At 32.5% G+C, this 23,849-nt stretch overlaps 1 protein-coding gene across 1 annotated transcript in view; it reads left to right on the top strand.

Annotated features, from left to right (window-relative positions):
• The first annotated feature begins 1,328 nt into the window (after positions 1 to 1,328).
• The window catches only part of LOC148622664 (sodium- and chloride-dependent GABA transporter 1-like), a 42,428-nt gene continuing 19,907 nt past the window's right edge, over positions 1,329 to 23,849 (top strand). Inside the window, exons 1-2 of the mRNA XM_088572681.1 lie at positions 1,329 to 1,909; positions 21,653 to 21,787. Coding sequence (XP_088428807.1) covers positions 1,777 to 1,909; positions 21,653 to 21,787 — 268 coding nt within the window. The 5' untranslated portion in view covers positions 1,329 to 1,776. The remainder of the gene's footprint in view (positions 1,910 to 21,652; positions 21,788 to 23,849) is intronic.

Genomic DNA, 23,849 nt, shown 5'->3' with positions numbered 1-23,849 from the left:
GAGACCTTTAGAAAGAACCTTACCCAGGGATTCGTTTTCGATGATGCTTAAATCTCCCTTAACGACGTGACCGGAAGGACCATATTTGAATGGGGAGTTTTTGCAAGAACAGTCAGGTGGTTTAGTCTTGAAGTCCTCAATCTCGAAAATTCTGCAATAGCCTTTTATAATTGAAAATTTTGGATGCAATAGATGAAGTATAGGAATATGAAATAATCTTTATTTATTTGTCTTGCAAATATGGGGGAATTTTGTTGGTTACATTTTTGTGATTGAGGATGTTAGCCAAATTAATTGCATCTATACCTTGGTTGACAAACAGTAGTGGAAGAAATGATCGTTTTTCTTCACCTTGACCTTTTACACAAACTGGTTTAAAGAGTCTGTGGAAACCAATATCCAAAATGATGGCAACAAGTCTGAGACGTATCAACTTTCCTAAAGTATCTTAATCCAAACCAAAAAAGTCATATACTTTGGGCTCGAAAAAGTATATTTTTCACGAATGTTTGTGACACAAAACATTGTATTTACTATTCTTTGCTCAACATTTGTCAATACTTTAAATACGATATGAAATCAAGATGAGAAATATATTTGAATTAAAGATTAATACATTCGTACAGTTTTCATTCTGGGTATCAGGTTCATATCTTTTCCGCTCTTTTAGATGTAAAAATAACAATTTAATATCGACTTGAATTATTTATACACACAATAGCTAAAAGAACGCCTATTTTATTTTTTTCGTGGTAAAAAATTAGCAAAATCCCATTTAGAAATAATGCAATCTATTATATATAGATGATAAGTAAGTGACAAAATTAAAATTATACTTTCATGGACGAAGTATTTATAACAACATCAATTATCAGATAGAACTAATTTTGTTTGTTTGTTTGTTTGTTTGTTTGTTTTTTTTTCATTTTAACATAAGGTATCACTTTTGTTTGGAGTTATTATAAAATCGTCCAATACTTCTCACCAGTACTGTCATCTAGTATTCAACTTTTGCATTGTACACATTGTCATTCTGTTTTTAAGTTAATTTCGAAACTTTTACACTATATTGTCTGCCTCGGTAAAGTTCGGTTTCAGAGAATCGTCTAGTTGGCCTTCCTTAAACATTTATTTTGCAGACACTCTATTTATTAATGTAATTTGAGACGACTAACTGAGCAAACATATAAAGCAATTAAATCGATTTAATAATACGTGTATTGTTTTGTTTAATACTAGTCATCTTTCATCTATATTCTGTAATATATGTGTTATTCCAACTAAACGTTTTGATACTTGAGAAGAAATCTATTAGCAACAAAAACATTTAAATTCAATTTCCAGTTTTCTAGTTGGTCGATTGAATAGATGATTTTGAGATCTCATTTCTCAAGACCGGAAATTATCCTTACGTTGAAGTGTTGGTGTTTCTTAATTCACGACAATCTCTTTACACAGGCTGTCATGAAGTAGTGCACTTTTACAGATAGTTACAGCTTTCCTGATGCTCAGTCGCATAAAAATTCCATTACCAAAAATCATTACACAACTAAAATAATTGACTTCTGTGAAGCTCCATTAGATGTGATCTTTGATAAATTTTTTATTCACTCACTCGCCATTAGCAGAAAAGTATAGGCATAAACATTGGCCCAATAGCGATATATATCTAATTGGAGCATGCGTGGTAAAGAGAAACACTGATTCCAACAAAGGCATGGCTTTATCGACAGTGGCATGGCTTTAACGACCAGTTGAAACACTTTGATTGTGAAAATGAACGACTTAGGACTGGAGCAGCATGAATATAATGCAAAGTGGGATTTAGTCCAGTTTTTCTTCTTGGCCACTTACACAGTTGGGCTTTATGGGACCACTTCACTGCCATTTTACGTAGAAAAGTACTCAGGTAAGGTTTAACTTTATTCATGGAAATGGTTTGGTGAATACAACAGTTTCAAAATGGGTTTAGAAACGTGAAAGAACTAATATGTAATGCGTGTTGATTAAATGCGTTGTACTTACTATATGCAGTGACCATTTTCATGGAATTTATTTCAATTACATTCACCATTACTCAAGGCGATATTTCCTTTTTATTCTTTTATTTTATTGATATGAAACTTAAAGCTGTATTTGGCTGAAACAAGTGCACCAGTTCATTTGATCTGCAGAAACTGAAGATTTTTTTTTTGCTTAATTGGTTTTATTGATTCCCAATTAAGATGACTGAACCAAATGAAGAGCGCGTGCAAAGGAATTCATGAGTCATGCATCGATCGACAACACCAGCCTATGTCATCAATATTTCAGTAATTTCTACTCTTTTCTCTCTCGATATGGTTTTGTTCAGACAAAAATCATTTTAAATGCAGTAAAGCTACAATATTGAGATTTATTACACATGAAATACAAATCTAGCATACTTCTGTTGTCTTAAGATTTCTGTGCAATGTGCACATCTCTTTTCTAAACGTATGATTTGGAAATTGCAATACTCTTTGGCAGTTTTCCCAATATTTGATATGCAGATATGCATTATTCACTTTATTTTTGCTAAACATGTATTTTGTTGCACCCATCCTTCTGGTTTTATTAAATCAGTAACATACTCAATTACAAAAACGGAAAAGACATGTTGGAAGCATTCAAGTTGTCCACATACATATCGTGATATGATTTTTTTAATTCATCTAACGACGTTATAGATATTCTAGACAATAGCCCAATTCATGTAAAAATATTATTCGATTACGAACTAACCTTTGGCTATTCAAGTTATTAATATTTTACCATCCTGTGAGAATTGTCGTGTTCACAGCATATGTGGTCTGTGTAACGGAACGCAGACAACAGGTCATTTGCTAGACAGGAAAACAACTTCTTTGGAACTTCAAGAACGTTAGACACTACGTTCCTTTTCGCTTTACTTATATAAGATTAATTATATTCATATATAACAGTAATTTTTCTGTCGTTTTCATAACAAGATATGTGCATATATAAATTAGTAGGTCTAGTCATAATTATGAAGATATCAAATTAATTCTATTAACACTATATAGGACAATGTAAAGGAAAAACTTTTTTTATTTACGTTGATTCAATAAAAACTTAATAAACGCAGTCAAAGGAGCTTAACTTAATTAACATGATAAGTTTAGAGATGCATTTGATGAGCGAAGATGAAACTCGTTCAGTTCAATAGAATGAATAAGTTTATAACTCGTATATTGCGGTAAATGTTGAATTGTGAGTTGCTTATTTTATTACTTTTCAACTTTACACTGTAGTTTTTCCTTGTGCAGTGTGGAATTGTTAGAATGCTTTCATGTGAAAAATGAGACGTATATCTTACTAACGTGTCTGCTTCTCATTATTTTCCGTTTGGTTATCTACATTTTGATTATTTCCTAGAAACATTTGGAAAAATCCGTGCCCACAAAGGTTGATATCACATAATATCATTTACAAATATTTCGACTGCTAGGTTATACCAGAAAAGCCCGTATTTCGCACCTTCCCAAGAAACCATAAAAGAAACCTTACATGTCATTCAAATGGAAAAAGAAAATAAACTTGATAATGAATGTGTGAAAGTTTCATTGAATTCAATTCAGGGTTTACAGATGAGATGTCTCCCTTTTGGTCGACGAATGATCACCTCCATGTTTTGCAATAGGAAATCAAAATTGTCATTCAAATCAAAACAATAGAATCATGTGATACTTTGTAAAAGTTTCATCGAATTCCATTCAGCGGTTGCAGAGGAGTCGTATTAGAAATGGGACGGACGGACGAAAGAACGTACAGCATGGTCACTATATATCTCTCACTTTGTGGGGATACAATGATGCAGCAACAATGAAAACACGGGTTGAGGTCCTTCCGTATTTTTACATTGATGGGATCAAAGTCCCGATAGAAATTCTAAATTCTTATCATACTAAACTCTAAATTCTCAACCATATTAATGTATAAATATAATGAATATATCACATTTGTTCCGTGCAATATAAGCAGTATTTGTAAATTAAGATTATGAAAGAACTAGAAACATCTCGTTAAAAACGTCACGTGTTTTGTTTGACCTGTAGACTTTCGTTTCGTGCAATGAATTCGACTCATAAAAATCAAATGTTACTCGATTGAAATGCTATAGCTATGTAAAACTCATGCTTGACACCTTTGTTTGAGTATGGCCGATTTAGATAATTGAATTCTATTTGCTTCTGCAGTAAATGTAAACTTATGAAGATTCTGTTAGTTTACCTATATATCTTTATTTTGTTTATTTAATTATCTAATGTAGTTGAGTTATGTCAAGTGCAGGACAAACCCTTTTCTATGCAAAAGCTATCAGGCAAATTCTGATTTATATTAATTCAATATGAAAACACTAACTTTACAGTCTCGATTTAAGTGAAGGGTTTTCTAGGAAATGAACAATTTTATTGTTTCGTTGGAGTATGTTATATTGAATTAAGTAAAGAATAAACTCTCGATTTATAAATGTCTTGGAGCATTGTATAATAGGTTTGCTGCGGTGAAACCATTCATTGTATTTTTAAATGCAAATAATTCAATCATATTTTTAAACAATTTCCGTGCAAATATCATTTTTTACAGGAAGTGAAAACACTGAGATATATAGAAAACATTGTTTCAGTAAGGATTTATTTAGTTAATCACGAAATATTCTAATTTTGCAATCGACAATAGCGAATTCTATTACTCCCAACGGAACTAATTTTATTTATTATTTGTCGGTGGATGGAAATCAAATGTTTGCTCCCAGGTATAACTGTTTTCAAAAATGCATTTATCATATAATTATGTTATGGTGTTATTTCCACGCTATTCAATGTTTATTGTAACTGCGCAACATTGCATCGGACATTACCCCTGATTTACTGAAAAGACTTAAAATAATGTCACTTAGGCGAAATTTAAAGAATTAAAGATATTTCTGTAATTGATGTGGAAGTTGATACAATGTTCATGGTACAGTTTGTTTTATTTGAATAAACTCATCCAGTATTAAAAATAAGGGTTACAACTACATTACTGAACACTAATCAGATCCATAATCAAGTCAAGCCAAAATAAATCTTGCAAAATAGTCATTACACCACCGGAGCATCTGGTACCACAATGGTTCTGACTTGGTCACCCAGTTCTAGTTCCGAACATATATACACTACAGAAAGCGCGGGGACAATAGCAGGAATGCGTTTTATCAGTTTTTGTTCTCGTGAATTTTCGTTCACCATGCCGAAATAATATCCGTGCGTTATTTATGTTCCGGGAGGATAGGTTATCCCCCATTTGTCAGTTGATTCTTTTCATGGAACCGTCATTTTTTTGCTTGTTTGAACAAGGTCATTAACATCGTCTGTTTAACGGCAATTAATGTTCCATACGACACAAGGTCGTAAAGGTGTTCAATGTTATCAGAAACTTCCACATCTTTTGATTCCTGATCAGCAATTTCTTCAGTTGTTTTTAAAATAAAAAAGTAGCCAATTTGGTCAACATTCATGCAATCGTCATCATCTGTATTTAAACATTTTTCACACGTATAGCAGGACAACTTTATATTTTTTACTGTTTCTAATTCCGTAGAAAATACCTGGTGATTTGTTCTGTTTTACGGGTTTGAAATATCAATCACGGTTTCTACTGACCGAATCGATATACCAGAAAATCCTTCTTGCGCATTTTGAATCCTCAGCAGTTTTACAAAGATGTTTTGTTGCAAAGTCGTACAAGTCATGTGCACTTTGAATCACATGCTGCCACGACTAATCAGCTTGCTTTTTTATATTTTAACTTAATTGTTCAACTGGTTTCTTTTTTGTAGTACAAAACAGTATAACATATGAACATTCTCGGGTCAAAAATAGATATATGCTAAGACCTTTGAAACAACAGAAATAAGCGACTGATTCGTGACATTTATATCCAGTAATTTGCCTTAAAAATGTATTTACTTAAAATTGTAACAAGATAACTGGACTTTAAAAAGTTAAAGGTGTTCGCCCTGAATCACTGAATCAACAATATTAAGCAGATATTTAAAAAGCTTTAGAAAAGCACATTTAGAACATGTAAGTTATTTTGAAATATAAAATAGCGATAACATGTATTTTCTTACCGATTCTTCCATTTTTCAATACTTATCCTCTAAGTATCTACTTTTTACGCGTATCATACAACTTTTCGATCACATATTCCGTGGCCATTTTTTTATTTTTTTTGGGTTGAATTTTATATGACATCATAGTCCGAATCCGCGAAATTCTATCATACAAAATTTTGGAAAATCTGTTAAGTTTTTTTAAAAGTGAAAGGCAAAAACGTCTTTTTATTGTAACATAATGTTACAAGTTTACGGGTATTTTTGTTAATAGCTATACAGCTTTTTGTCTGTTATTTTCATGTTTTATATAAAATAATAACGATAACATAATGAGCTGTGGAATGAAATAGTTGATATTTGTTATTTTATCATGAAAGAAATTTTCTTTTCCAAAATTATTTTTATCACGAGTGTATTAAACTACATGAAATAGCGCAAATTACAGTTGCCGTCAACTTTGTACGCGACGTCTGTGAATTACCCATTATTTCAAAAGAAACTGAGTATTTTTCAACCAAACACTGATATCTTAAAAAGAATTTGCTAAGAGACCTTTTGAGACGCTTTTCCTCATACCCCTGATCAATGTCAGTGGCAGATTTAGAGAGATATTCACTTCGGAAATTACTTACGAATTGACCTTAATAAGAGCGGGAAAAACCGAGAAAAGCGGGGAAAAAATCTTGACAAAATCGCGAAAGAAAAACCCAAATTTACTTCCATATGCTAAATAATTTTTTTCAACGACAATATCATCACCCGGGCGCCAGAAATAAATGAGTTGAATGCCCTTTAATCTCTCTCTAAATATATTGTCATTGACAACTTTTGCTGACACATAGATATGTTAGAAAAGGGAAACGAGTAGAGTTGCGCAAATGGTGCCCATGATGATGTGTACTGTCTGTTAACACAATAATCTGCCAAACAGTGCAAATAGTAATAAAATATGTTAGACAATAAAAAAGGATATCAAAGTAATGAACTTTTATGTTTGGTTCAAAATTACTTATTCACAGTCAAATTTTAACTAATAGATTATAAAAAGGAACATTAACCTGCATTTCCTGTGTTCTTTATAAGTTGATAAAAAAGGAAGAAGACGCATCAGAATTACATTTATTTTTTTCTCATTTATTTAGTTCAATACACTATCAAATCGTTTTGAGTATAAACCAGTCTACCTAGTTAATTAATATCGACTCCTCCCAACATTGTTTTAAATAAAGCTTTAACTTTAGAACAAGAAGTACACCTGATTAACAACCGACAAAATCTTATATATTTATTGGGGAGACTTCGACAAAAGTTATAAAAAAAATGAAAAATGCATAAAATTTCCATATGAACGGTGCCAAAATTCTTAAATGTTTCTATAACAATAAGTTTGTTACCGGTTCACCTGGTACATGCTCCCAGTTTTTAGAGGATTCCGAGTTGCTCATTTAGTTTTGTTACTTTGTATGTATTATTCTGGTTATTTTATGTTCTTTGTTGTGTTTGTCTGTTTCCCATGTCTGGTCTTTGTCCCTGGATTACATTATTTTGATTTTCGCTAGAGTCTTAGTTCGCTTGATTACTCTTTGTACAAAGAACTGCTTTTCGTTGAATTTGTTAAAGGTTTTTTCATATTTTGAGTCTTCGCCGCGGTTGTTCAACTTAAAATGCATAGTTTTATTTTCAAAAAATGAAAGTCGATTGCGATAAGATAGCGTTACCATTAGATACAAGCACAACTGAAACGTGTAAAAACTACCTTTAACATGTAACAGTATTTGATTTTGTAATTTTTGATTTGTGACAACAGATTTTTGTTTTGTATGGTTTCTGTGATACTATATATGATTTCCTGGCAATTATTTACTTGTCAAACTCATACATACAAATTATCAACCAATTGATCTGCTAAGTAAAGCATAAAGTTACAAAGCACGCTATGAAAATTGCAAATATCAAAATTATCTTGGGATTTCTAATTCAAATAGCGAACTCATGAATTGTAAATCAGAGTAGTAAAGAGATTTGAATGCATTAACATGTTCAATTGTGGTAGTTTCTGTGTAATTGATGTTATAAAAAATATTGTAAAATTATTTTCGTACAAATGACAAACTAGCAATGGCAGATTAACTTAATCAGATATTATCTTTAGATCGATGATAAAGGAAAACTATTTAACAAACTTTACGACAAACGTAATGACTTTTTCATTCTGAATTGTCAACTCTCCTTTCATCTGTGGCAACATACCTTCAGCACCTGCGTATGGAGTTTTCATATCATACGTTTTGCCAGAGCTTGCCGTAACTACGCAGACTTTTTTGTACTGCGCTTGACTTCTTACAATTAGGCTTCTGGAACAGGGTTGTGTTGCTACAAGATTGACGTCATCACTACAGAAGTTTTATGGGCGTCATCATGAACTCGTGTATCCATCTGCACCATGATTTGTTCAACGTGTCTTAGTTTTCCTTTCCTCTTTCGTCGGCCCCGGACTTGACTTTTCATGGGCAGTTCGGCGGATGTTTCTTGAAAATCATGCATTTGGTCCATGCTCACAGTTTTTAATGGAGTTCCAGTCGTTCATTTACTTCAATTATTTTGTAAGTATTTTTTAAGTTTTTTTTTTATATTTTTTATTGTGTTTGTCTGTTTTCCATGTCTGATCTTTGTTCCTGGATTACATTCTTTTGATTTCCGCTGGAATCTTGGTTCCCTTGATTACTCTTAAATCAGAAATAAGCAAACAAACGAAAATTAAAACAAAAACAAAAAAAATCAAAAAAATCGGAGATATTTGTAAATAGAATGTTACTAAACGGGTATATATAAAGATTCGTTATATTGTTATAAATTTTGTTCTGACGTGTTAAAACATTGTAGAGTTTTCTGCATCTTTACATCTAAGTCTGATGTCTTGATTTTTTGAAGCGCACAGATAAACATAAGACCCATTCTACTGACAAAATTTACACACGTGACAAATTTGATTTATAAGAATGGGCTGAACTGTAGATCAACAGCACGTTCTTCATCAAGTCTAAGAATATTTGACAAAACAATTTACCTGAAACCAACAAGTAAAACATTCTTTTTTTCAACAGATGTAACCACCAACGGAAAAGGTTATAGCCTGTAGCCTTTATACATAAATGGTTTATTTTCATAACGAGAATAACAGGCGCGGATCCAAGGACATGCATACTGGGCGTACGCCCCCCCCCTAAATCGGTAAGACAAAAAATTCTCCCCAAGTTTTACCACAAAATATTTTTTGCCTTGCTTTGCACGGCATTCAGTTTCAATTTACGCCCCCTAAACTCAAAACCTGGATCCGCCACTGCTATTATATATATGTTTTAGATTAATAGATCTTCTAGAATTAATTTCGACGACGGCATTTGATATTAAATCTGAGAATAAATTGTAATAAAGAAATCTATTTATTACAGTTTTGTAGTTAATAGCAGACGTCCTCATTAAGAGTTGCTTTTACTTTAAGGCCATAAACACCAATTTAAAAGACAATATATTGAGGAAAACCTAAATTTGAATTTAGTAGCTGTTCTTCACCTATTAATATGTTCAGACCCTAAAACCATATATGAAATTACTCTACAGTTGAATTAATAATTGATTTACATTTGGTATACTGAAGAATTTGAGCAAAGGTACGAAACACAAACAAATGTGAACACATCTTTTTTTAATATACAATATACTTTACACCAACACACTACACATAAAGGTAGATCATACCTAATATTTTAGTATATAGACTTTTCTAGTTTTCCTCAAAGATGACTTTGAATGCATAAACTTAAAAAAATTAAATGTAGAGGAAAAACATAGGTCACCAAACTTGCTTTCGAGAAAATTGAGTCTTGGGCCTTAATAAAACATTTTTTTTTTGGATGATTTTTTACCATTTCTCATACTATTAAAATACTGTTACATACAATTTCTTGTAAACAACACTTTCCTGATATACTTTACATTCAGAAAAGAAAATTGTAGATCACCGAATTTCTTTTCTTGTGATATAAACAAAAACAAAATTCCAATTACATTTCTATAGATCATAATCCAGTTTAATAAGAATGATCAACCTAAAGTATTCACGTCGCTTTTGTAAAAAATCATCTTCAAAAATATGTTTAAATTTTAAAGCATTCGTTTTATCTTTGCACAAGAAGAAGAAGCCATACTGAAGGTACAAACAATAGAAAGTACGTGGACAGAGCAATGACGGGAACACCGAAGGTACAAACGAGAAGAAATTAATATATTGCTTTGCCGGGAACCCCGGAGGTACAAACGAGAGAAAATTAGTGTACAAAGCAATAACGGGAAAACAAAAGGTACAAACGAAGAGAAATGCAAGGGCAAAGCAATGACGGGAACACCAAAAGTACAAACGAGAGAAAATATAAGCACAAAGCAATGCCAAGAATACCGAAGATCAGACGAGAAGAAATATGTACAAAGCAAAGCTGGGAACACCGAAGATACCAACGAGAAGATATTCATTGACAAAGCAATGACGGAACACCAAAGGTACAAACGAGAGGAAATATAAGGACAAAGCAATGCCAGGAATACCGAAGGTCAGATGAGAAGAAATACTAGAACAAAGCTATGCCGCGTACACCGAAGTTAAAAACGAGAGGATATTAGTGTACAAAGCAATAACGGGAAAACCAAAGGAACAAACGAGAAGAAATATGTACAGGCAATGTCGGGAACACCGATGCTACATACAAGAGGATATTCGTGGACAAAGCAATGAAGGAAACAACAGAGGTACAAACGAGAGGAAATACAAGGACAAAGCATTGACGGGAACAAGAAAGGTACAAACGATAGGAAATACTAGGACAAAATATGCTGTGAACACCAAAAGAAATACGTGAACATAGCAATTCCGGAAACAACGAATGTACAAACGATAGGAATTACTTGGACAAAGCAATGCTAGAAAAACCGACGGTACATATACAAACGAGAGTAAATACATAGAAAGATCAATGTCGGGAACACCGAAGGTATAAACGAAAGGATGTAAGTGGACGCAGCAATGCCACGAACACTGAAGATATAAACTAGAAGGAATCTATGGACAAAGCAAAGTCGGGAACAACGTAAGTACATTTTTCCTCACGAATAACTTTTACATGTCTGATCTTTGTCCCTGGATTGCATTTTTTTTATTACCGCTATAACCTTGGTTCCCTTGATTACGCTTTGTCAACACAGGTATTTGTGAGGAAAACACGTGGACAAAGCAATGCCGGGAACACCGAAGGTACAAATAATAGGAAATACGTGGACATTGCAATACCGGAAAAAACCAAGTAAGAAAGAAGGGAAACTCGTTGAAAAAACGATGCCAGGATCACCAAAGTTACAAACGCAGGTAAATACGTGGAAAAGCAATGCCAGAAACACCAGAAGGACAATAGACAAACGAAATCGTGCAAAAGATAGAGCAGCGGAAGCAGAAAATCATCACTTCAAACGTTTTACTCCTGACATCATGAACTCGCCGATAGTAATGGTGTTGCCACCGCCATCGTGAGAAAAAAATGTTTTTTTAAGAACTGAAAGTTAATTAAATACAAAAAAAACTTGAAGTAGTTGATATTTTAAAACTTCTAACTTCTGCAGATGATATTGGGAAAAGATGTTGATGGAATCAAAGTAAAACCGTCTTGAAGCATTATACGTTATTGCTTGATAATACTAAAAAATCGTGAGAAAAAAATGTTTTTTTTATGAACTGAAAGTTAATTAAATACAAAAAAAACTTGCAGTAAGCATGTTTGAAAGTTTACTTGATATACTAAAACTTCTAACTTCTGCAGATTATATTGGGGGAAAGATGTTGATGGAATCAAAGTAAAACCGTCTTGAAGCATTATACGTTATTGCTTGATAACACTAAAAATCTTTTTGTAATTTTCTGGTATAGTTTTTATATGGCTTTACTACATAGGAAATTCAAATTTCAGTTTTAATTGGAATTAAAATTTTACATTTGGTCCGTTAATGACGTGCATGAGATTTGTACATTATACACACTGATTTTCATTAATCGGGGATACTGTAATATAAACTTCTAGTTAAACCTTTGTTTTTATCATTGCAGAAGATGGCAATTTTGAGTATCAATTTAAAATTTCCATCCTACAAATGAGCAAGATATCTTCAGATAAATTTTAAATTTCACGTTTCACGTCTCACCGAAAGGACAAGCCATCGACCTTCTCCTGATTTTACTCTCTTGAAGTGACGGTGCCGCTGGCAGAGTAGAAAATGTTTACCCTTCCGGTGCACGTGATAATGGTAGTATAAGGATTGTTATGAACTTTCAGCAAACTATTAATATTGTATATCTTACATGAATCAGTCAGACTTCTAGAATTAACGGAAGCGATGACATTTTGTTATCTTTTTAATCGAAGTAAATTGTTCACTAACAATGTTGAAATCACTTATGCTAGCCATTAATGCATAATACTAGTATTCAATCAATTATTTAATCATTAGCAGTACAATTCTTTCAGATGTCAGTTCTCCTAGCTGGACCATAACGATTTAGAATACATTGTAACTATAATACTGGAGTTTCATACTCATAAAGCATTTAAAGAGTTCGGAAAGTAAAGTACACATCATTGTATTTGTTTAAGAGTTTCTCATTCTTAATTTTGATGTTTGATACAAAATAATAAAAAGGTAAACCTGATTTAGTCACAATGTAATTAAAAGTTTGACTTTTACAATGTAAGAAGGTCTTAGCATGATCTTCGTTTGTTACATGTCGGTGATTTTAACATCGGAACGCAGTATAAGATCTGCGGAAAAAAATTCCGCCTTTATTTCATAGATAATTTACCAACATTTAAAGTATAAATTCAAACGTTCTAAAACACTGTGATTTTATCCTTGTAATGCACCTAGTAGATAAGAATTTCTCGGTGCTGACTTCTAATGCTGTTGATGAGAGGTTACTCCCTGAAATACGCGTATAAAATACTGAAATTTACAACATGAATATGAGTAGTATTATTGTATTGAGATGGTAGGCACCTATTTTAAAAGGTACGGCGAATTTAATTGAAGCAGAGCAAATTGATAAATACAAAGCTTTATAACATAATTTTAAAACCCAAAGTATCGACAAATTTTGCACATTGAACATTAATTCAAATAAAATTCATTAAAAGAATTTTTTTTATCTAAAAGAAAATAAACTATTTTAACTATTATAACGAATAGAATTGGTATTGTATTGCTATGAAGAGAAGAACAAGGTGAATCTAGAAAGAACTTTTATAATAATCGATCATCATTTCTAACACTTCACCACCTACTTTCTTTGTTATCTTTTATTCATTTTTCTACTCTTCAATCAGTTCTCATCAATCTCTTTCAACAAAAATAGAATGAATAGAATTGACATTGTAAGATTTCTAAATTATTACGCTTTTATTGAGATTCAGTACTATGGCTTTCGGAATGAATTGAAAACATAAATCTAGATGACTTCCAATCATATTAATTAAAGCAGTATATTACAGGTTGTACATTGTGTTCAAATTATTATTATATTCTTCATGATTTGTTTCCACAACATTTTAAGTTGCTCTTGACTTTTTGGAGTGAAATATTAACTTGACTTCGGCATGAAATTTACAACAAAAATGATAAGAATCCTTTAAAAAAATAATTATGATTTCATATCTATATTAATTTTTTAAAAAAGGGTTTTTTATATTCTCAGATACATAAATGTTGGTCCTAAATATATGTTTTAATTTGCTTTAAAAGATATGGAAACATATATTGATACATCGCATCTACAACAAAGAACTTAAGATAAAGGACTCTGACGAAACTACGTAGACTTTTTGTATCGCGCCAGAATTCTAACGAAAAATAGGCTTCTGGAACAGGGTTATGTTGCTACAAGATTGAAGTCATTACTACAGAGAAGTCTTATGGTCGTCATCATGAACTCGTGGATCGTTATGGTGTATCCATCTGCCCCATGAAAACTGATTTTTTTTAACGTGTCTTAGATTTCCTTTCCTCTTACGTCTACCCCGTACTTGACTTTTCATGAACAACTCGGCGGGTGTTTCTAGAAAAGCAGAGGACGTATACCTTATCGGTGCACCTGGTCCATGCTCCTAGTTTTTAGTGGAGTCCGAGTTGCTTATTTGCTTTTGTTACTTTGTATGTTTGATTTTAGTTACTCTATGTTCTTTGTTGTGTGTGTCTGTTTTCCATGTCTGGTCTTTGTTCCTGGATTACATTCTTTTGATTACCGCTATAACCTTGGTTCCCTTGATTACTCTTGCATATCTACCCGTGAAACAGGGCTGTATAATTAGTAATGAGAATGCAACAAAATTACCGAAAACCAATCCGATCTACAACCAAGGCATGTAAAAAAATCTCCCATAGTAGATAATACATCATTGGAGTAACTTGTATCGCAATGGTGCTGACTTGGTAAATTTCAAACGAAATTGTGGATTAAATCTAGGTTTTACAGCTCGCCTATTCTCCATTTCAGCTATTCCATTTAGATTGATAACACTAAAAATCGTTTGATTGCATCGAGGCAATTTTTGAACCCTTAATATATCGGTACACATTTTTTCTTTTCACAGCGTTTTTTTTTTTTTTTTTTTATAAATTGCCAAAAAGCCAATCGACTATTTAATTCCTACCAGGGGAACTTCATAATCGATATTGTTAAAAAAAATAAACACGGCACTTGACCAGCTCTTTCAACCATTAACGAATATTTATCAAGGAATAACCCTAGGTTGATCGTTATGGTAAGGCCTTATCAATCATGGGAATAGATATGATTTTAGCACAAACGTTTTCTTGATTACATCATGATTATTCGTGATCGATGAAAGTATTTCACAAAATTCAGATAAACTTTGTTATCCACGTTAAGATCTTATTCAGAATTCTGCAAATTTACATACATTTTTTTCTACTTGTCTGTTTTAGGTGAAAGTGTAAGCACTCCTTTATTTTATGTTGTAAAGAACCACACGTGAGTGTGAATACGCATTGAGTTAATTTCGTCAAATTTTATATTTTTAAAACACATTTAGATGACGGCGTAATTTCGCTGAAAAAAAAGTTTGTCTGTCTGCTGTGATTAACGTAAAAGTAGTTTTAATTATATTTAATGTATATACGACTGTTTTTTTTTCGACTTATTTTGTGGAAAAAAAGCACGTTGAGAAAGTGGTGTAATGTTGTTAAAATACTTGGATTTCTGGTCAACACTATGTTTAAAAATGCGGACATGTCATCAAGCACACCATTGGAACATTTAGTTGCATTTCAAACATCGCAATCTGAGGGAATGTATTCCATTTTTGAAAAAAAAAAACTTGAAAATTTCTAATAACTGACTCTTTCTTCACACTTACGAACAAAACCTTTCAGACAAGAAGTCATGAAGACTTAAGTTGAAAATCGACGAAGTTAATCTTCGGATTAGAATGCAACTTATACGGTCGGTGAAACAAAAGAGAGATTAAACAAACGATGCTGTCATCGTTCGGGAATTAATACCAACTAATTCTCGACAGTTTATAAACATTCATTCAATCTTCGTGTTGTTAGAAAAATATACCATCCTACGAGGAATCTGTTAATAAGTGAAAGCTATCGTAAGAATAAAGGGAATACTGAATACGCATACAAGCTACTACAATATCTTACGTTGTAATGACAGCATCCAACATGGAAAATATGTCAATATACACATTAACATATATGTGATAAGTTTATTCAACAAAAAATCATAATGGATATGGTGTCATAGCCACTGCCATTATACATCACCTAAGATGCATGATGTCTCCATAGATTGTCGTATTCTTTTCATACTAACACCTCTTAGACTTCATCATATTCGAACTAAACTCTACTCTATACGTCTGACTTTACTACACTTTTTTAATACACTTATCTTTACTACACTCCCTTTACAAAACATGTCTTGATACTCCAGTTTCTGAGTCTACCTTATCATTATACAGACTTTTGGCTATCATTTTGGCCATCGGTTTCCACAGACTCTTCAAACAAGTTTATGTAAAAGGTCAAGATGAAGAAAAGTGATGATTTTTTTTCCACTGACTTTGTCAACAAAGGTATGAATGCAATTAATTTAGTTAACATCTTCCATCACAAAAACTGTACAAACAAAATTCCGGCCGATTACTTTATATTCCTATACTTCACCTATTGCATCAATTTTTTTAACTGTAAAAATCACAGAACATTGAGATTGAGGACTTCAATGCTTGACCACATGAAATTCAGTCAATATAATAGAATTTTACCCTTAATTTAAACACATTGCTAGATATTTAAGTTTTAATCTATAGTATTATGATCCAAATAAACACACAAAAAAGTCAAACAAAAGCGGGAACCTCAAAAGCAGCAGTTCAAATTTCCTATGAAAATAATTTTTTATACAAAATCATAACAATATCGCATCTGATAAATAAAGTGTAGCAATAGTGGACATTTTAGCAATAAACAGAAGACTGTCTACAACTTTTAATAAGGTTTTATATCTTATACCAAACAACAACTTAGATTTTGAGACTAAATAGTCCAGGTGTCCAATTTTCAAGACAAAGAAGTTTAAGAAATTCCAGTTATGATGAAGTTGACACTCTACTTCTTGTGGATAAGAGATTCTTATAACAAAGGTAAATCTTATGATAAATAATTTGCAGATATTTAACAATTAAAAAAATTCAAAATGATGGAAGTGCCAGAAAGTATGAATTTTCTGTAATTAAAAATTACCCAAAAATTTCAATTTACACATTATAAGCAAACATCTTGCATATCATGAGCAGCATATCATTTGTAATGGACATTAAGTTTGTTTGTTTGTTTGTTGGGGTTTAACGTCCGAGCAGCAATATTTCAGCTATATTCAGACGATGAACATGAATAGGATGATAAAATGAACATGAAATGATGATGAAATGAAAAAGGGATGGGACACAAGGACAATGGGGTCGACAGATTTTGATTGCCACTGGAAATAGGGAGAGGTGGGTAGGGTCGGGCAATTTAGCCTCCTGTGGCGGAGCCCTATGGTTCCTACTCCGGGAGAATACCACAGTAGGGTTCTTTAACGTGCGAGGAACGTGGCATCTTTCCCAACACGGTGCACCACTATGGTTTGCGGTCAGGTTTTCCGTATTATAGCCTGACAACCCCAGCATGTATCACGCCAGGGATACCCCATTCCACCACCTGGGGCACACATCCCAGTTGCTCTCTGGGCAGAACGCCCTAGCCCCCGGCTAGGGTTCTGAGCACTATTTAGTCGCCTTTTACGACAAGCTTAGCACTGCTGCAGGCCTATTCTTTTAACACCCGAACCTGCACGGGGCGTAATGGACATTAAGAAACAAATCCACATAAGTATCATACTTTACATGAAATTGATAAAAATAGAACAAAATCTGACATAAAACATGTCATTTTTACGGAGTTATCTCCCCTTTCCAATGTAAATTTCTAAAGTGATTATGAAATGCTTATTTTGAGTTTTCTACAACTTTTGATTAGACATTTTGTTTCTGTGTATGTATAAAGAATAATGCTATGTATTTGAATCAAAATATAATCTGTTGCAATTTGTTAAATTTATTTTGACTGGACTAATGACTGTTGCAAATACTCTATTCAAATATGATCCTTTCAGTCACGTCATTATGGGAGATTTAAACATCATAGAAAACGAATCTCTCGCTAAGATGTTCTTTGAAGGTGCCAAGTACCGTGAATTGGAATTACATCTTTAAAATTCTGATTGATGCTGGAGAGGACTATGCAAAAAATTTGATAAAACGAAAAATTAGAAGTTTTTGAATCATTGACAGAGTGGGTTTAGGTTGTTATGTCTTTAATTTTGAAACGTATCTAAGTAGTTCAATGTGTGTCAATGCTACTTCAATGTTTTAGGACCCCGATGAAGTCAAAACATTGTATAATAACATGACAAATATGTTGTTGTACCAGCAAATAAAGCCAAAAACAACATTGTTTTTGTCTGCAAGACGCATTACATTCAGTGCATATTATCAGAGGTAGACGTAGAACATTAAAGTAATAAGACCTATACTGCTCATTCATTCTCCAAAAAAAGAGATAGTCGAAACCATTACCCGTGCTATCCTCTTTTTTAGTCTCTACTTAAGACGATGATTGTGATCTTCCATCTATGCACTGGATTTCAAAACTCCTCAAAAATCCATACAAACAACGCTTCTTAGTTGGATCTTCAAAATGTAACACAAAATCTCTTTCAAAACTTTTAATTTCTATTCTCACAGATGTCGAAGATGGTCTTAAACCACGACACTTCTTACTACCGTAGTAGTATCAGTTCATTGTTGATCCTGAAAAATTAAAAAGATCTTTTAGTATCTCAGAGTTCAAAATTATTATCAGAATTAAATAGCATTAAAACCTATTATTTTCAACCCCTTATACTTGTTTTTCTAATACTCAGTGCGCTTCATTGAAAATGTGCTACGGTCAACATTTTAACAGGCCGATGAACATAAAAATTGAAACATTTAATTCTTCAATAATTGTTAAGTTATACGTTTTAGTGACGGGTGTTTGCAAAATTTTACACGATTTTGTTAATGTTCGCTTTCTACTATCTTCGGAGTTCTATATTTGGCTTCCGAGATAATTCTTAATTTCCCTACAATTAGTTTTCTTGTCAACTTTAATTCCAAATTACCAACCTATTGATCAGTTAAGTAAACCTTGAAATTACATAATTTTCGATAATCATGGACAAATATCAAAATTCATCGGAGATGAGTTGTCTAATTCTTAAAGAAAACTCATGAATTGTAATAAGAGATAGAATTTAGACGATATTTCATGCACACTCATGTACATTACTAATAAAAGTCAATTTTTGCAAATAAAACATTTTCGTTTTACTGCAAAAAAATAAACGGTTTAATGTTGTCATGTCAACTTTATTTTGCACAACATATTTTTACATATCCTGCAAAGCAACTATTTTGATTAATATCATCAATTAGAGAACTTAAAAATGGCATATATGATTGAGCGTTTTTGTTTTATAGAAAATATTTTAAAAAAACCTTTAAGACATGGAGAATTTCAGTTAAATGTTGAAGTGTAAGCTCTCCTTTAAACAATTGTTTGAGCATAGGTCTGTTAACCCTTTTAAAACTTAAAAATAAAATTCTTCTTGAAACCACTATTTTGGTCATACATTGTAATTCTACTTACCATTTTAAAACTTGATAGCAAAGTCTTGTTCGTAATCACATAATAGGAAGTCTAGATAACTATTATCATATACTAAAATTATATGTTGCGAAATAAGTTCCGAATATAATTACCAATTCTTCTTTGCGCACTAAAATGAAATAATTATCAAGTGCTTCTGGTTTAATTCAACCACTTCAAAGTATCAATTGCATCCTTTTCATGTCAATTGCTTTTGTAAATGTCATATTTGTCCTCCTTTTGTCCGGTATTTAATTAAGAAAACATATGATGAAATGATTGTACTGAATTATGCCTTGTTAGGCCTTTGTTTAGTTCAGATATCAATGACCTCAGGATATTAAGACAAGTGGTATGAAAAAGCACTGGAATAATATAATAATCCGTTGTATTTTTCTTTAAAAATTCTTATGGATGCTGAAAAAGACTACCCCAGAAAATGAATAAAACGAGAATAAGTCGACTTTAATTCGCTGTTAAAGGTGGATGAAAGTTGTATGAGAGTTCCAAGTAGTTCAATAATTGTTAATGTTACATCACTTTTTAAAGATCCTGGTATAACAAAAACATTGTCTGCTATACATGACAAGTATGTTGCTGTACCAGCAGACAAAAACCCAAACTACACCTACATTGTTTTTTGTCTCTGCAAGACGCAATACATCAATTCTTTTTTTTATTATTATCGAAGGCAGGTGTAGGAAATAATTCCAGTAACCCACACTCATCAATGAAGGGATAGTTGAAAACCATAGATTCTTTTCCAACCTCTTTTGGGTTCTCTACAAAAGATGACTTATCATTCCGTATTGTCAATTTTCCTTTCATCTGTGGCAACATCCCTTTAGCACCTGCGAATGAACTTTACATTTCACACTCAAATGTAATGTCTTTACCCTAGGAACATATGCTTTTGTTTACCTCTCGAATCTTTGCTCCCTCGATTACTCTTTTACGTATTCATCAATAGGAACATTAACCACACAAACTAAAAATCATTAAGTAGTACCTGGTATTACACGATACTCTAATATCAAATACTAGAGAGTCTTAATAGTACCGTACACCGACCACTCAAACGTTATTGGAATTTTTAATTTTGTTTATAATTCACCTATTATAAAATCTTCAGATCAAACACCTGAAAAGTTTCAAACAATGCAAGATTTGGTATTTCATTATTCATATATTGGTTATCAGCTTTCACAAAGCTATTCTTATCTACAACGAGTTTATTAACATTTGTTTGCTTCACAATAACCGGATTAGATTATTGATTCTAGATGACAAATCATTATTTTATACATTTTCTGCATTTTTGTGTGTTATCTATTTAGCTTTCATACTTCATTGTCGTCATTTTTATGTTTGAATATTTAACATTCAAAAGTGTTAAGAACATGAAAAATTCAATATACAATGTACATGTTGCTGTAAATAATTCAAACCATCATATATTATTACCAATGGCTTCTCTAACTTTTGCTTGGAACATGACTTGCACTAAATCAAAATGAAGGAGTTTTGTTAAATTTTGAATAGCGTTTTCCTTTTTTGTTGTGTATTCATTGTACATAAGGCAAACTAATCCTCTCTTTTATCAAGTATTCCCTGGAGTAATAACTCTGTTTTGTCTGTTACGTTTAAATTTAGACTTAAATGAACTGAACGTTAACTGTCATTAATATAATTATAATTAATACCAATATAATCAACTCTCTATAGTACATCGTCCTTATATATGTTATTTTTAGGATACTTGATATTGTTTTGTTGATATTTTGATTTTTGTCGCTTTCTGTCGGAAATGTCTTTTTTTTTTGTATTTACTAGAGAATTGTTTTCTTGCTTTATTATTGATTACAGTGTTGTTTCCATTGATTTTTTTGACAGCATTGAAAATTAATTTTCTTTTTATTATTTACATTTACGTTATTCACGATTCATGTTTTTAATGATTCTTTTTTCGGTTTTCGGGGCTAATTATTAAAATTGTCTTACTATCTTCAGTCAAGCGTTTACAATAACGGTATTGCATCAGTGATGTTGCTTTATTTTTCATTTAACAGAACCCTCTATTTTCATTCCCGGTTGATTTGTTTTTGAATTAGTTTTAAATTGTTAATGCTGCTTATATTGTTTTTGTTTTTACAGCCTTGTTTTTCGTAGCTTACTACGTCCTATTGGTTTTGATTTGTATCCCTGTGTGTTATCTACAGATCAAGTTAGGAGCAGTTTACAGACATGGTGTGGTTGGCATTTTCAGTCATCTTGTACCAGTATTAAAAGGTAAGCAATCATTTCGAACATGTGTTGTTCTCATATATAGGTATTTTATCATTGTGGTTGTTATTTGGATAAACTATTGGAGCAATGACAGCATCAAAAGTAAAGGAAAACTTTCAATTTAACAATAGCATAAATGTGATGAATTTCGATCTAAACTCTTTTATATACGTCTCACTCTAATACACTCTCTTTACAAAACATGTCTTGACACTCCTGTTTCTGAACCTACATCATCATTACACAGACTTATTGCCATAATTTATGTTATCATGGCTCCTGAATTTTTAACAATAATCACTAAATTACTTACAAATGATTTGAACCTCCACACTCCAAGGATTTAAACAATATGCACTTTTTGATGACAAAGCACTAAAAATTTCTGTGCGGACTGCCTCAAAACAGCCTAATTTCAACAAAATGAGACCAAATTTTCCGAAATGACCTAGCTGTATTGTACTACTTAAACCACCTGACTGTTCTTGCAAAAAAATCTCCATTCAAATATGATCCTTCCGGTCCGAGAGATTTAAGCATAATCGAAAACGAATCTCTTTCTAAAGGTCCTAAGTACCATGAACCACGCTGCATAAACTTTAAAGTTTTAAGAAAATGGATAAAATGAAAAACAAGACATTGATTCTCTGTCAGAGTGGGTTAAGAACATGAGGTCTTTGAATGAAAGTTTTAAGTAGGTCAATGAATGTCAATGCTACATCAGTTTTTCAAAGACCCCGATGTAGCAAAAACATTGTCTACTATACGTGACAAATATGTTGTCGTACCACCAGACAAAGCCCAAAAATGTGTATTATCAGGCGTAGACGAAGAGAAAAAATAGCAGTGATAAGACCTATACTGCCACTACATTTTCGATAGAAGCGACAGTGGAAAACCATAAATATGTGCTATCCTCTTTTGGTCCCGCTACCAAAGACTATGATTGTGATATACCGTCTATATACTGGATTCATAAACTCCACAAGAATCCATACAACGTTACATAGCTGGATCTGCAAAATGTACCACCAAACCTCTTTCAAAACTTTTTACTTCTATACTCACAGCTGTCGAAGAGGGTCTCCGGTCCTACCACAACACTTGTTACTCCTGTAGTAGTATTAATTCAATGTGGATCCTAAACAATTCGACAGATCTTCTGGAGACCCTCAATTCAAGATTATTATCAGAAAACAATAGCTTTAAAACCTATGATTTTTCGACACTGTATACTTCTATTCCCCATACTCAGTTAAAATCCCGACTTAAAACATTATGCATCGTTGTTTCTCCACAAATAAAGATGGTACACCTAGATACAAGTATACAATTCTCGGTAGAGATTCCTCATACGTTATTAAAAATAATTCCAAACCATCTTCCAAATATACAGAAGAAGATGTTTTCAAAATGCGGCCATTTTTGATCGACAACATATCAGTCCAGTGTGGTAGACGCGTTTTTCAACAAACGGCATTCCAATTGAAACAAATTGTGCTCCTCTACTTGCTGACCTATTTCTTCACTCTTATAAGGCTGACTTTATAGCTGATTTGATCAGAAAGAAAGAATATCGTTTGGCTAGATACTTCAATCTCAGTTTCCTCTATATAGATGACGTATTATCTTTAAACAATCCTAATGATACATCGCATCTACCCAAAAGAACTTGAGATAAAGGATACTACAGATACTGTGAAGTCAGCCTCATATCTTGACCTACACTTAGAAATCGATGGTAAAGGAAAACTATTGACCAAACTTTACGACAAACGTGATGACTTTTCATTCAGAATTGTCAACTCTCCTTTCATCTGTGGCAACATCCCTTCGACTCCTGCGTATGGAGTGTTCATATCACAACTCATACGTTATGCCAGAGCTTGCCGAAACTACGCAGACTTTTTGTATCGCGATAGAACTCTAACAAATAGGCTTCTGGAACAGGGTTATGTTGCTACAAGATTGAAGTCATCACTACAGAAGTTTTATGGTCGTCATCATGAACTCGTGGATCGTTATGGTGTATCCATCAACACCATGAAAACTGATTTATTCAACG

The sequence above is a fragment of the Perna viridis genome, chromosome 3 (assembly GCF_037379345.1).
Source record: "Perna viridis isolate PV_CMFRI_1.1 ecotype Kerala chromosome 3, ASM3737934v1, whole genome shotgun sequence".
Lineage (NCBI taxonomy): Eukaryota > Metazoa > Mollusca > Bivalvia > Mytilida > Mytilidae > Perna > Perna viridis.
Note: the sequence above shows the minus strand (reverse complement) of the source record. Positions and strands in the feature narration are given on the sequence as shown.